The sequence below is a fragment of the Ruditapes philippinarum genome, unplaced genomic scaffold (assembly GCF_026571515.1).
Source record: "Ruditapes philippinarum isolate M1 unplaced genomic scaffold, ASM2657151v2 ctg8161_1_1_1_1, whole genome shotgun sequence".
Classification (NCBI taxonomy): domain Eukaryota; kingdom Metazoa; phylum Mollusca; class Bivalvia; order Venerida; family Veneridae; genus Ruditapes; species Ruditapes philippinarum.
This window is the reverse complement of record NW_026856089.1, coordinates 2,673-16,318: the sequence shown is the minus strand read 5'-3', so window position 1 is coordinate 16,318 and position 13,646 is coordinate 2,673. Positions and strand designations below refer to the sequence as shown.

General features: G+C 31.6%; 1 protein-coding gene across 2 annotated transcripts; it reads left to right on the top strand.

Annotated features, from left to right (window-relative positions):
- Positions 1-13,249, top strand: LOC132745369 (cytoskeleton-associated protein 2-like). 2 transcript variants are annotated; one of them, XM_060734274.1, is made up of 9 exons: positions 1-71; positions 280-364; positions 4,320-4,502; positions 6,115-6,198; positions 6,818-6,865; positions 7,323-7,901; positions 8,457-8,607; positions 9,455-9,544; positions 13,058-13,249. In XM_060734274.1, the coding sequence occupies exons 1-9, from the start codon at positions 53-55 to the stop codon at positions 13,232-13,234; spliced, it is 1,416 nt and encodes a 471-aa protein (XP_060590257.1). In that variant the 5' UTR covers positions 1-52; the 3' UTR covers positions 13,235-13,249. The 2 variants fall into 2 exon arrangements, with proteins under 2 accessions (XP_060590257.1, XP_060590258.1); XM_060734275.1 differs by lacking the exons at positions 1-71; positions 280-364 and adding an exon at positions 3,996-4,071.
- Positions 13,250-13,646: the final 397 nt, after the last annotated feature.

The following is a 13,646-nucleotide window of genomic DNA, read 5'->3' as shown; positions in this document are numbered from 1 at the left end:
TTCGTCACATGACATCGGCGCTAAAATCAAAACAAAACAAAAGTTGAAAAAAATGGAGAAAACTAAAGCAGGTAATTAAAATCTCAATGATTGATCCTTTTGATAATTATACAAGGATGAACCTATGTAGGAATTCTCAGCATCTTAAAAAAATTGGAAAGCGGCAATCCCCTAAAAAAATAATTTTTATAATTTATATTTGTCACATGTATTCGCGAGCAAAAATATTTTACTTAAATAACTTAGCAGTTTAGTGAACAGTTATGCATCTCTTTGCAGAGCTCTATTTGGAAAAGGTGCAGAAATGGAGAGAACAGAGAATAAAAGAGAAGGAAGAAAGACAGAAAATTAAACAGAAAAGTGTGTAAGTGCTAAGTGAGGACCTAGTACCTACTGCTAGCTAACTCTGGGACATAAGATTGACGAACATTTCCTCCGCCTTGAACAAAATTTGTAAAATGGCGGCGCTGATTCCCGATTGGACGAAAACACACAGGAGCGCTAATCGCTGTGTTTCCCGTCCCCTTATCTTATGTCCCAGGCTAACTTAATTAAAACCAAAACACAGGACTTTGAAATTCTGTCAAATTGTATCAGTAGCAGTAAAGTCCAATTAAAAAGATTCATACCTATACAAAAAAACTTTTTATATTGGTTTGGATTTTTTTAATCACACTTTACTGCCTCAGCTATTATCAGATTATTAACAGAATGTGAAGGGCCTGTTCAGCCAAGTTATCATATGTTGTAAGATTTTCCAAGATGCATCCTGGGTAAAAGTAGCCAAAATATTGCCATATTGAATTCCCAGAGGTACATCGACAAGAAGACCAAGCATTTTTAGCTCGACTATTCGATAAGAATAAGTAGAGCTATAGTAGTCACCCGAGCGTCGGCGTCTGCGTCGGCGTAACCACTTATGTTAAAGTTTTTGTAATAGTTCAAATATTTTCAAAGTCCATTGACATACAGCTTTGAAACTTTGCACACTTGTTCACCATCATAACCCCAACCTGTAAACGGGAGAAGGTAACTGTATCAAGCATTTTGACAGAATTACGCCCCTTTTTTTGACTTAGAATTTATGTTAAAGTTTTTGTAATACCTCAAATATTTTCAAAGTCCATTGACATATGGCTTTGAAACTTTGCACACTTGTTCACCATCATTACCCCAACCTGTAAACAGGAGGAGGTATCTTTATCAAGCATTTTTTTTTACTATCAAGCACTAAGATTAGTCGAGCGTTGCTGTCCTATCGACAGCTCTTGTCTACTTATAAGTTATATATTAAGAAACAATTGTTATTTATTCTAAAACGTACAATCTGGGATCTTATGTCCCAGGTACAATACACACTTTTCCATGATGAAAATCCATGCAGTGTTCCCATTTACGCACATATGTGCGTATTTTACGCATAAATAACAAAATTCACGTACAGAAATTTAGGCAAGAGGGTAAAAATACGCACAGAAAGTCGGAAACTTAATCTTGTATAATTCAAAAATTATTCTTTTGAGCAATTTCTCAAACAAAAATCACTTAAAGTGCATTGAAATTGATGAATTGTGAGAAACTCTCCGAATTCACAATGAAGTTTACAGACCCCCACTGGGAATTATTGCCGTAAATTACAAATTTGTAATTTTTGTTTTACGATGCCTGTAAGAATAGCCGATGAAAAACAGTCTCAATATATAAAAAAAACATTAATTGTGATATAATGGTAATCAGCAACAACGGGAATTGTGAATGTTTCTGCAGAAAACTGACGAATTTTCATTTGTCACATATTTTCGCGATGCCGATTTTGTTAATTAAAAACATCAACAAAAGGGAAGCTTTGTTTTGTTCAAAGGTGTGTAGTAACAATTTATATGCTGTTCATGAATTTAAATAACTCAAAAAATGGTTATATAAATTGAGATGGAGATATATGCCAGTATGTGTTGGTCACAATGAATTATAGGGGGGGGGGGGGAGGGGGGGGGAGGAGTGAATATCTTGAAGAAAACAAATATTGTACAAATTTATGTACCCCCTGAATTTTTAATTTACCCCCAGTTCTCAAAGGTAAGGGGTAAAAACACCCCCAATGAAAAAAAGAAGTGGGAACACTGCCATGTCACTAGAGCTGTCATTGATTCAGTGCAAAGCATATCAACGATATATCGATATCAAGTGACTAAAATCAACGATACACCGATATATCGATAATATCCTATACTCACTTGTCTGTCATTCACTTTCATACCTGTTTCAATGATTTCAGTCAAAAACATGTTCTGTACAGTGTCTTGTCCACTGCATGATTTTTTCTAGAAAATATTTTTTGTCACCATTGCTATGAAATAATTCCACTATATAACAAAAGCATAACATTAGATATAAATAACTGCTTCTGTATATATTTTGGGTGAATTTTATAATTTCTAGACATTTAATTTATTAGTCGAAAGTATCGATTTTTTAGAATGTGTATCGATTATTGATCGGCAAAAAAATATCAATGATACATCGATATTGTCGATATCGATGACAGCTCTACATGTCACAGATATATAGATACATATAAGCTCCATGTCCATGATGACAATATAATAAGATAATAATTCACGGATATCGCCAAAGTTTAATGATAGCGCGAAAATTAGAGACAAGCGTTTTCTGAAAACCCGATTGTCACAGAAGTGAGCAAAGAATTGTGGGTCTGAATCTGACTATCGTCTTATTCTCGGAGCTTCCTGTCCCAATGTTTTTTTCACCAACATATTCGGCGAAATTCGGCCCCATTCCCCCCTTAAAATACTATGTTTTTTCCCCGCTCAAAGCTTAAATTTCCCCCTATAAGGCAGTAGGGGTGTAACAATACTGCAAAAACCATATTGCAATATATTGCCATTTTGCCGAAGCATATTGCAATATATTGCAATACACATTGTTGTGTATATGTTTTGATGTAAAGATGGAGTTAAAGTATATATGATTATTATATGTATATATTCTTAGTAGAAACTTAATAAAAATATAATGAATTAATAGAAAGTAAAGTGTCACACAATTTGATAAACAAAACTAGTCACCTCTGGGTCGGATATTTTTATCTTATGTTGCCGCTAATAAAATTCGCGAATTAAAGATTTTATGCGAAATTTGTACGAAATTAGAAAGGCAATTAATTGCAAATTATGATTTAGTACCGGTTTTCCAAAAATCTTACCGCGGTACGAAGTTTATTTTTTCATATTCCGATTTATCAGTATACCGGAAAACCGTTACACCCTTATAAGGCAGCCCGAATCTGTTTGCAATGAATATTATTCTTTTTTTGCAACTAACTGCCGAAAAATGTTTTATTTTATGCCTGTAAGACTTACTGTTAAGCAAGGTTGTTTACAAATCGATTTTGGGTAGGTAAGAGAAACTACTCCTGGCGCCAAAACAAGTTAAACAAGCGACGCATTGATATTTTAGATATGTATATTAAAAAAAAGCGACGTGTCTTAAACTTGTGTTGCAAGAGTTGCTCCCCTTTTCAACCGGAAAGAAAACAATATGAAATAAATAAACAAATAAAATTCCCCCTCCTTTTGCAATTTTCCCCCTCCAAAGGGCACCAACCCCCTTCCCCCAAAAGTGAAAAAAAACACTGTATCCATTATATATATATCTGTGATTATGTTACTTGTATACCATCAATAGTCAAATACCATCAAGTGTGACAAAAGTAAAGATTGCAGACTCCAAAATGTAAACACAAATTTTCAAAACAATATTTGAAAAAAATATAAGTTAATTTTCCAGTGTCTACCTGTAGTTTATTGTTGAATTCCCTTTCAGGTACAATAAGAACATAAATATAAATCACATTTTAATAATAAAATCATTTTTAATATGAATAATGCACAGCCTCAAAGCGAGCTCTTTGAAAGAAATTACAGATATAATAATTTCAATTTTATAAATTATGATCTTCTTTCTTTAAATGTTTCAGAGCCTTAAGTAATGTAAACAAAGAGGAGCACAGTATACTTTTTTTTAACAATTCACTGCAACCCCTACCCATATGTGAGTGACCTAAATTTAAATCGTAACATTTTCTTTAAAATTTGTCTAAATGTTATTTTCCATTTTATAAGTTTTTTTTATAAAAATCATCAAAAATATGAATGTAACAGTATTTTATTAGTAATTTAATACTGCAAAAATAATTCAATACAGACATTGTACCTCAGATCCCTGAAAGGCTTCAGTTAAGTGATATGTATCATAACGGCAGGGGAATGTCAGTTCAACAAATTTGCTTGTTATTTCAGGTCTAAGAAAGAAACAACATTGCCTGTTATTGTTAAAGCAGGTCAAGTGAAAGCAAGTCAAGTGAAGCAGAGCCCGGTTAAAGCAACAATTAAGCCATGTGTAAAAACTGTTAAGCCATGTGTAACAACCATAGAGAGACCCAAACAGTCATGCAAAAGTACAGATACACAGATAAAAACTGGGTATTTAAGCTTACTTTATTTTCAATGAATTGGTTGAGTAACAACCATTCAAATGCCAAAAATAGATTACAGAACTTACAGTGCAACAATGGCCTGCCCGTGTCCTTTCAAGCTACTGAAGCTAGTCCCAGTTAAGACCTCTTTACTGGGCAGATGCATCCTTTTTACCAGTTCTAAGCCAGCTTTGTTTTTAACTTTTATCTTAGTCTTGTAGTTCTTTTTAACTTCCTTTTACCTTGTGTCTATAAATTTGCACTTAACATATTTATTTTTAACAGCTATTCCCAGACAACGCACCTGCTTAGTGTAATCAATTACGATTTTGAAGCAGTATAATGTAGATGTAGAGAACAAGACTTGATCATTTAAATAAAGTGTCATAATAAATTAATAAATAAAAAGAAATTGTGATTTAAGTATTCAATCCAATATTTATGATTTAGAAGATATTAAATGAGTATAGCCTATAGGTTCCATGTATCAATAAGTTGATGCTCAACATGTGCTCTTTCCTCCTCCTGTTTGACTTAAAGTTGAGTGAAGTTATAATGTGTGTCTCTGGCAAAATATTCAGTACTGTAACTGTATGAACTGTATGATAATCAGTGACATTTTGAAAATATATAATAGCCAAATATATGGTTTCCAAGCTGTATTTTCCTCTTAAATGCCTTGCCCCATTTTGTCACCATAACCATGATGACTAAACCAAAATTGCAGCTAAGATCAGCTTTGATAAATTAAGTGAAAGTGAACTGAAAGTAAAAAAGCTGTTACTATAGATAGCCTCTGCTATGTATCTTGCATGTTTAATAAATTGCTATTAAATTAAGAATTCAATAAAGTATGTGGCTTTGTTGCAGTCTAAGTCCCTCCCCCTTTTTATATGCTCATTAAAAATTGTGGTTGTGTAATAGGATAACCCTTGGTTGCAGGCAGGTGGGCTGAAGGGAGGCATCCTAGCAGCTTCCAGCTTTGTCAAGAGAATATCTTCAACATGCATGGAAAAGATTCAAATATTAATGGCCTCAAATGTGCAAAACCATGAGACAAAGTATCCCATTCATACAAAACTGTTCCCTAGGTCAAAGTTCAATCAAATGTCTGTTTGTCACATTTAGAGGTCAAAGGAAAATGTTTGCCATGAGTTTAACTTTTACTTGTGTTGCATTGAGTGATTTTAATTTACTCTTGGACAAATTTCACCATTGTAAGTTGGTGTGTTGCAAGCAAAATTCAGGTCCTCGTGGTCAAGGTCATACTTTTTTTAGAGGTTATAGGCCAGGAAAAAAAACAACAACATGAAACTGTAGTCTGAAATTTGTAGTCTTTGATTGAGGGATTATAGAAAAAATGTTCACATCATAAGACTGCATAATAGAACAATATATTTCGCAGAGGTTAGAAGGAAACACTTGCCTATAGTGAAGCTTTATTATTTATACAAATAGGGATTGTTATTTAACTTGGCATAAATATTTAACATTGTGCTGTGTGCAAATTTGAAAGTCCTTAATCTTATATTTTTAAATTATAGTGTAATAAATTTTATCTATTTTCTAAAAAACATTTTTTTAATGTATATGCAGAAAATGCTGTTCTTCTAATTCAGAATATTTGGAACAAAGACAAAAGTGCCGAAAGTGGCTGCAAAAGTGGAGAAGAGAAGAAAATCTGAAGAAACTAGGCAGCTGATGTTAGTATATTTAGTGTGTTTCTGTTTTCTTCATTTATGTTTTCATTGTAGGTTCAATATTGTTAATTTCTGAACTTTGACATTAAGTGTGAAGCCATTTTAGGTAGTAAACTAATTTGTCTTGATAACATGTTGTTTTGTATATCAGTTTTAAGGGCCGTAAGGATTATTTCAGACCATGATGATGTGGTTCAATTATTTCATAGTCCTGAAATCACTGGATCATATTTCTCACCTAGATAAAATTAATGAAAAGTTCCTCACTAAAAGTTTGACCAATAACTTAAGAACGCTTAGACCTACAGTTCTATGATTTAATTTACATGATGATTTATTGGCTGACCTCCTATTTACTCAAATTACTGAATTAAGCAGGTCTTTGTACGTAAACATAAGTCATGTATGGTAAATGGTGCTAATATTCACCAGTGCATTATAATGAGGACAAAATATCAAGGTCAATATTACCATGTTAACTCACTTTCCTTATCTAAAAATTCCAATTAAGAAAAGTCTATGATGAATTTGACAATTTTGTTTCCAGTAGGTGGGTTAACATGTTTCGCAAACATCTCTTGTTCATAATAACTTGATTTTGATGATTCTTTTTGTGTTTCAGGGAAAAATTGAATAAATGGCGAGAAGAAAAGAAAAGTGCAAAGAAAATGTAAGTACTGTATAGTTTGTCATTGTAATGAAATATTTTGTTGTGAGCACCTATATTTTACAAGTATTCCATCTAAATAGACACCTTTTACTAGGCAATGAATCTTAAAGTTGTTAAAATATGACAAACAAGATCAACAAGGAAGGGTGTGGCATTTATTGAACATATCCCCCAACACAGGACCACCAGCAAGGCATCCAGCAGGACAGGTAAAGTTTGCTTTATTCCAGCCACCAGTGCCTTGTACTGAGGTTTTGTATGCAGTGGCAAAGAAGAAAAGTACAGAAGTGATCTTCATACAATGGCAAAGTAGAAGTGTACAGAACCTAACCTTTTAGTACAAAATAAGTACAAATTTTAGGTAATTTAATCATGATGTTGGTTATATAACAAAATGTCTTGACTCATAATTGTAGTGTCATATTTTTTGTGTGCATTGTTAAATTTTTGTCAACAGAATCCAGAAAAATACTACTGTTAAAGGGAAAGAAGTGCCAATGTCTCATGTACAAGCAGGATGTAAGGTCGTGAGATCAAGGTTATTTGACTATCAGTCTAAACCCAAACAACAGAGCAGCACAGATAAAAGACAAGTTAACAAAGAAAACAAATTTGTTTCAAAACCTACAACACACAAGACAGAAATTTCCAAAACAGGGGTCAAAAGACGATTCTCTGAAGTACAAAAAGTTAATAAAGGACAACAAAAACCAGTGGGAATTCTTAAAAGAAAGTCATGCATTGGATCATTTGATCTTACAGACAAAAATGATGGTAGATCTCCTGCCAAAAGAAGACGTACTTCAGTTTCTAATACAGATAATAATAATACCATAGACAATAATGATGATGTGTTTGTGGGAAATGTGTCTCCATCTCAAACTGAGAGTGACACCACATGTAAACAGTTGCCCATATCTGTGGTAACCCCAGGGGTTTCTACACGTAATGTGAGATTTTCTACACCACAAAACAACCATTCTCATACTGATGGAAAAGAGCTGAGGAAAACCCCCAAAACACCAGCAACAAGAAGGTTACTATGTTTATTTTCTAAATTTATTTATAATTATATAAAGATGTTTTCCTGATTTATCTTTCAAATATAGCTGTACATGTATCTGTATTAAATAAATTTTGAATCATTTTAAGAGGATACTGTACAATATTAATAAAGTGGACAAAACAATCAACACAGATTAAGTTTTAAGGTTTGTTTATTGATTTTAACTGATGTTTTTGACACTCATGTGTCTTAATCACGGTTTGAAAATATTAGTGAGAGGATATTTTATGAGAGATATATTCTTTCAGTGAACACAAGATGTAATATTTTCATTTATTAGTGATGTAGCTTTGAGAGAAATTGCTAATACACTTTGTTAATGAGATAAATTTATATGATTCAGTTTTAAATGTAAAACCAACAAATTTGCCACTGGTATTTGATGCAGTTGTTAGACAAAGGGCATAATTCTGAAAACAATATTTTTGTAGTTATGCCCCATTTTAACTTGGAATTTTTAGCAGACGAACATTAACACTGCATGTGGAGTTCTTGTTAATTTTTAATGCTGTTATTACATTTTAGTGAAGAGTTGAAGGACTGGCTGAAAGCAAAAGGGAAGACCCCAAGTAAGTTCCGACATCTCATGTGTTTCCATGGTAAAAAACCAGATGACGAGAAGTCAGAAGATCCACACACTAAAAACATGCTCACTGTACAAGAATTGAGTGAACAGGTTTGAATTTGTTTATTTGACAAGATGTTTAAAACCACAGACAGTCAGGGGTCAGACCATTACAGTTGCTCTGCCCTTGCCATTTCTCAGTCACTTTTATTATTCTAACACAAATTTTGGCATCTGCGTCAATCTGAATCATAAAATGTGTTTAAATTCAATTTTTACAAAAACCAATCAAAGTTAACGAAATGATTTGAAATTTTGCACATAAATCATTGGTCTAGACCAACTTCAAATGGTACACAAATCTCAGAAAAATATGTTCAATCCTGTGATGGCAAAAAACTTTAGTAGAGTACCTTTAAGGACTGCCTGTGGCAGGGTGAATATGAAAGTCTTAAGGAACTGTGGCACAGAAGAGCCACACAGATATATTTTAGTGAGTAAAAGCTGGGACATATTGTAACAATACAAACAACTACTGACTGTATATGGTTTTGTGTTGGCTTTAAATTGACAGCTGGGTGATCAATAAGTGAGGTGTTAAATTTAAAACCATATATTGTTGTTGATATTTCATAAAAATAGCATAAATTAATTTTCATAACATGTTCAGACCATTTAAATACAAAAGGACTGTAAAAGTCTTATGTCTGTTGTTTTATATATATCAATTATTTATACTGTGTACTATGGACCAAAAAAAAGACAACCCTTTCAAAATGATAACCAATTGCTTGTCCCATTATGTATTATGCTACAGATAAAAACCAACTGTAACAATGTCTGGCTAACTTAACCATTACAAAATCTAAAAAAAAAATTCATAATATAAAACAATGACAGATATATGTATGACACTTGAGTGTTTACTTCATTATGATAATTATTATTATATCAATAGATGGATGTTCTGGAACAGGAGAGACTGCAGTTAGAAGCTGAAAAAAAGATGAACTCTATGCTTGATGAATGTATGATACTGTTTGAAGCTGTGAGTAAATTATTGTTATATATTATACTTTGATGTCATATCTGGGAAACTTTTTATGAATAGTTTTATTTTTTAATCTCAATTTATATGCTAAAATCAAAAACATATTTTTGTTGAACACATGTCTGAATGAGCATGAAATAGAAAAAAAAGTTCCACTTTTCACCCTGATGTTCATAAAAAGACCACCATTAGCTCTCTTGTGAGCATTTTTCTCTAGGAACTTTCTTCACATATACAGGCTGTCAACCAATTCCTATATTCCTATAAAACTCCTATATTTTGGGTCGGAATCCTATATTGTAAAAAACCTCCTATTTTTCCTATATTCTCCTATATTTTGAATATTTTTCCTATATTTTTTTAAAATATATTGTCGAGGAATTCAAAGAGGTTTAAATTTTTGTACTGCTTTTGGCCTTTTGTATTTTACAGGGAAGAGAATGTCTTTGCCTGCATCAGCATCACATCACTATGCTCTAGGCTGCTGTGCTCCTCATAGCCATCTGCATGGTCACCATGAAAAGTAGTACATCAGTATGTCAACTTTATTTCAGGTGACCATTCAGATGATGGTCATGCATTGCTGTAACTTTCTGCCGGGATGCTGATGCTGTGGTTCAAAGCAAATGGTGTCCGTCACTTATACGGTAGACATTAGGGATCAAACGATGATCAAGTATAATTGATGGTTTATAGGACTGATCCGCGATGATCGAATACAAAGTTCACTAATCGATTATCGGTTATTTATCTTCTTGCTGTTACTTAAGGTATTAGCATCCTAATGCATTACCTCCGCTTTGAAAAGTATTCAAATAGGCTAGATTTACTGTTAACTACATTGAAAATAAGGGGCATGGGTTCAATCCCCAGAAGGGTCAACTTTTTTTTTCTTTATTTTTTTCTTTTAACATTATTTATGTATCTCTCATGTCCCATTTGAAAAGAAAAAAGTATTTAATTTTGATTTTTTAATTTATATAGGTATTTATTGGCTAAATTATGCTAAATCTAGTAATAAATATGGTACCTGATATTTTCAAAGTGTAATATAATCAAAACTAGACGGTAAAAGTATTTCATATTTTACAAGATCAACCAATATACCTTTTTATAAATATAGGGAAACTTTGAAAACAGGCACTCATTTGGGTAAATTTTTTTTTTTTTTTTTCATTTATTATGTTCTTTCATATATGAATTACAAAAAACATTCCAGTTAACATACTGTTGTTACATGTATTCAACATAATATATTCCATTATAATAATTATTCAATTCTAACAGTAATGTAAAACATACACACAAAACAATCTCACACAGATACATACACAAATACACATAACACATACTCACACATATTCGCACACACGCACACACAGCATATAACACATACATACACAGGCACTCACACACGCTCTCTCATGCACAAAAAATGTTTTTGTCCCTTTTTATATAGTGATTTATACAAATCTTATTAGTTTTTTTTATAGATATGGTTTTTGCATTGTTTTACAATTGATTTAATCCACAATTCTTATATTACAGAGGATATTCCATTTTGTCTTATGCGCTTCCAATTTATCTTTAGATAAAGCAATTTGTTCTTCTATTTGTATTCTACTGTATAAACATTTTTCTAAAATATTTCAAAACTTGGTGTATATTTTTGATATTTTGTCTTAAAATGTAATATTTCATTAGAATGAGAATGAAATTAATCATGTTACTATGCAGATTAATTTTAAGTTCTCCAAAGAATAATATTTCTTTCGAAAGATTAAACATAATTCCAATTGAGTTTAGCCATGTGTGTAGCATTGACAAAATAGTTTGTATTTTCGTACATTCCCAGAAGAGGTGGTCAATATTTTCAATGCTATTATGACAAAAATCGCACAAATTTGTGTCAGACAGTTTGCATTTGAAGAGAAAAGTATTAGTCGGTATAATTTTTTTTCTTTATTTTTTTCTTTTAACATTATTTATGTATCTCTCATGTCCCATTTGAAAAGAAAAAAGTATTTAATTTTGATTTTTTAATTTATATAGGTATTTATTGGCTAAATTATGCTAAATCTAGTAATAAATATGGTACCTGATATTTTCAAAGTGTAATATAATCAAAACTAGACGGTAAAAGTATTTCATATTTTACAAGATCAACCAATATACCTTTTTATAAATATAGGGAAACTTTGAAAACAGGCACTCATTTGGGTAAATTTTAAGAATTTTTTAAATAAGGCTCCCTAAGTAGAAAAATGGTCAGACATGTTGTAAAAATGGGTGGGGTAGGGTAACATTTTTATACAGATTTCATAAATTTTAAGTAGAAACCATAATTTTGCTTATGTGGATTGTTAGCTGAATGGTACTGTTTGTTTCTTAACAAAAATTAATGGGAAAACTTTTTTCATTAGAATGTCATTGCAGATTATTTAAAGGTTCCTCATTTCTAAAAAAGGGCCCTCATAACATCCTAGCTTGAGTTCAGAAAAGTGGCCATAACTTGATTTCCGTACTGTTAACTTTGGTTAAATTACTTTAAGGTATACATCTGACCTATGATGTCAATTTTTTTAGTTCCTGGTAGTGCCCATTAGGGTGCTTATACCTAAAGTAACAACACTCTAAATTAAAGCCAGCTTTGATTGACCCAATAATTTTCATTAAAATGAATGGAAAGCATACTGGTGACCATGAGGTTAATAACTGACAGTGGGGCATTCTAGTTTTAAGACATATTATGCTCCAATTTAACATTAGAAAGTTGCTTCACAGTCTATTTGTAAAAATGAAATAAACATGTTTTGACTTCAAACAAAGAAGATATTTTGTGTATAAAATTATTCTACAAACTAAAGTTACAATATCAATATATAGTGTCATTAAAAAAAAACTGGCAGTTTTGTTAAGAAATGACCAACTTCTCTTGTTCCCATACATAGTTTATTCATTCCTTTACTCGAATTGAGACATAATAATTTCATAGATGTAATGAATTTATTTGATTTAAATATTTTACTCAAGGATGAACATAGCATGAGTAACTAATTTATTTCTGTTAATTAAGTGGTAGTTACACAAAATATAGAATATTAATGGAATTCTTATAAATATTAAAGTATGATATGTACATTGTTATTGTAAATGTTTCGATTATATAATCGATGATTGATTGAAAAGGGTTGTTTGATTATTTTCGATGATCAATTATGATTTTTGTCCAATTAAGAAAACCTAGTAGACATTTTATTGTAGAAACAGTATGTGTAAAGGTAAGAATAATTTACATTTATATAAGCATTGGTAAGTTAAACAATTTAAGTTGAAAACTCCTATTTTTTGCCTCAAAATGGTCCAAAAACTCCTATATTTCCTGCTAAAATATTCCTATATTCCTCCTATATTTTGGATAAGACCTGGTTGACAGCCTGCATATATTAAGTTTTATAGTTCTACAATAGATTACTGGAAACTTATTAAGAATTTTTTATGATTTTATAGGGTTGCCCTATGGAAGCTATCGTACCATGGCTGGATGACATATACAAGCAAATACCATTTGCACAGAACTCAGCACGTTTTTATACATGCAAGGCGAATGTGATCAAATCAAGTCTGGATCTTGATGCTGTACTGGAAATCTTTGAGCAAGCCACCATTAATAATGCACAGGTTTGAATGAATGCATTTTTGTTATCAAATGTTAGCAATACTTGTTATCAAAATAAAAAAGTACCTATTAAAGGAACTCCACTGAGGCTTAAAATATGAATATCTTACATGGATTAACTGGGACATTAAAAACAGAAAGATATGCAAAAGATAATAAAGATAAATAAAAAAGAAATAATTTGAAAATTGTATTTTTGTTATTCTTAGCCTGATTTGAGTGAAAAGCGTTGTAACGGTTTCAAATTTTAGTTATTCTTTACAATTAAGAAATTTATTCTGAAAAACCAGTCAGCAAATGATGTGAAATTTTGCACACAAGAGATTAGTCTAGACCTTAATCAGATGAAACAATTTTGAAAAACTTTTTCCAGTCCAGTCATGTCAAAAAGTCTCAGTGGAGGTCCTTTAAGAATTTAAC

Coding starts and splice junctions, on each gene's coding strand:
- LOC132745369 (XM_060734274.1), top strand. Junction 365..4,319: donor AAAATTAAACAGAAAAGTGT/GTAAGTGCTAAG, acceptor TTGTTATTTCAG/GTCTAAGAAAGAAACAACAT. Junction 8,608..9,454: donor TACAAGAATTGAGTGAACAG/GTTTGAATTTGT, acceptor TTATATCAATAG/ATGGATGTTCTGGAACAGGA.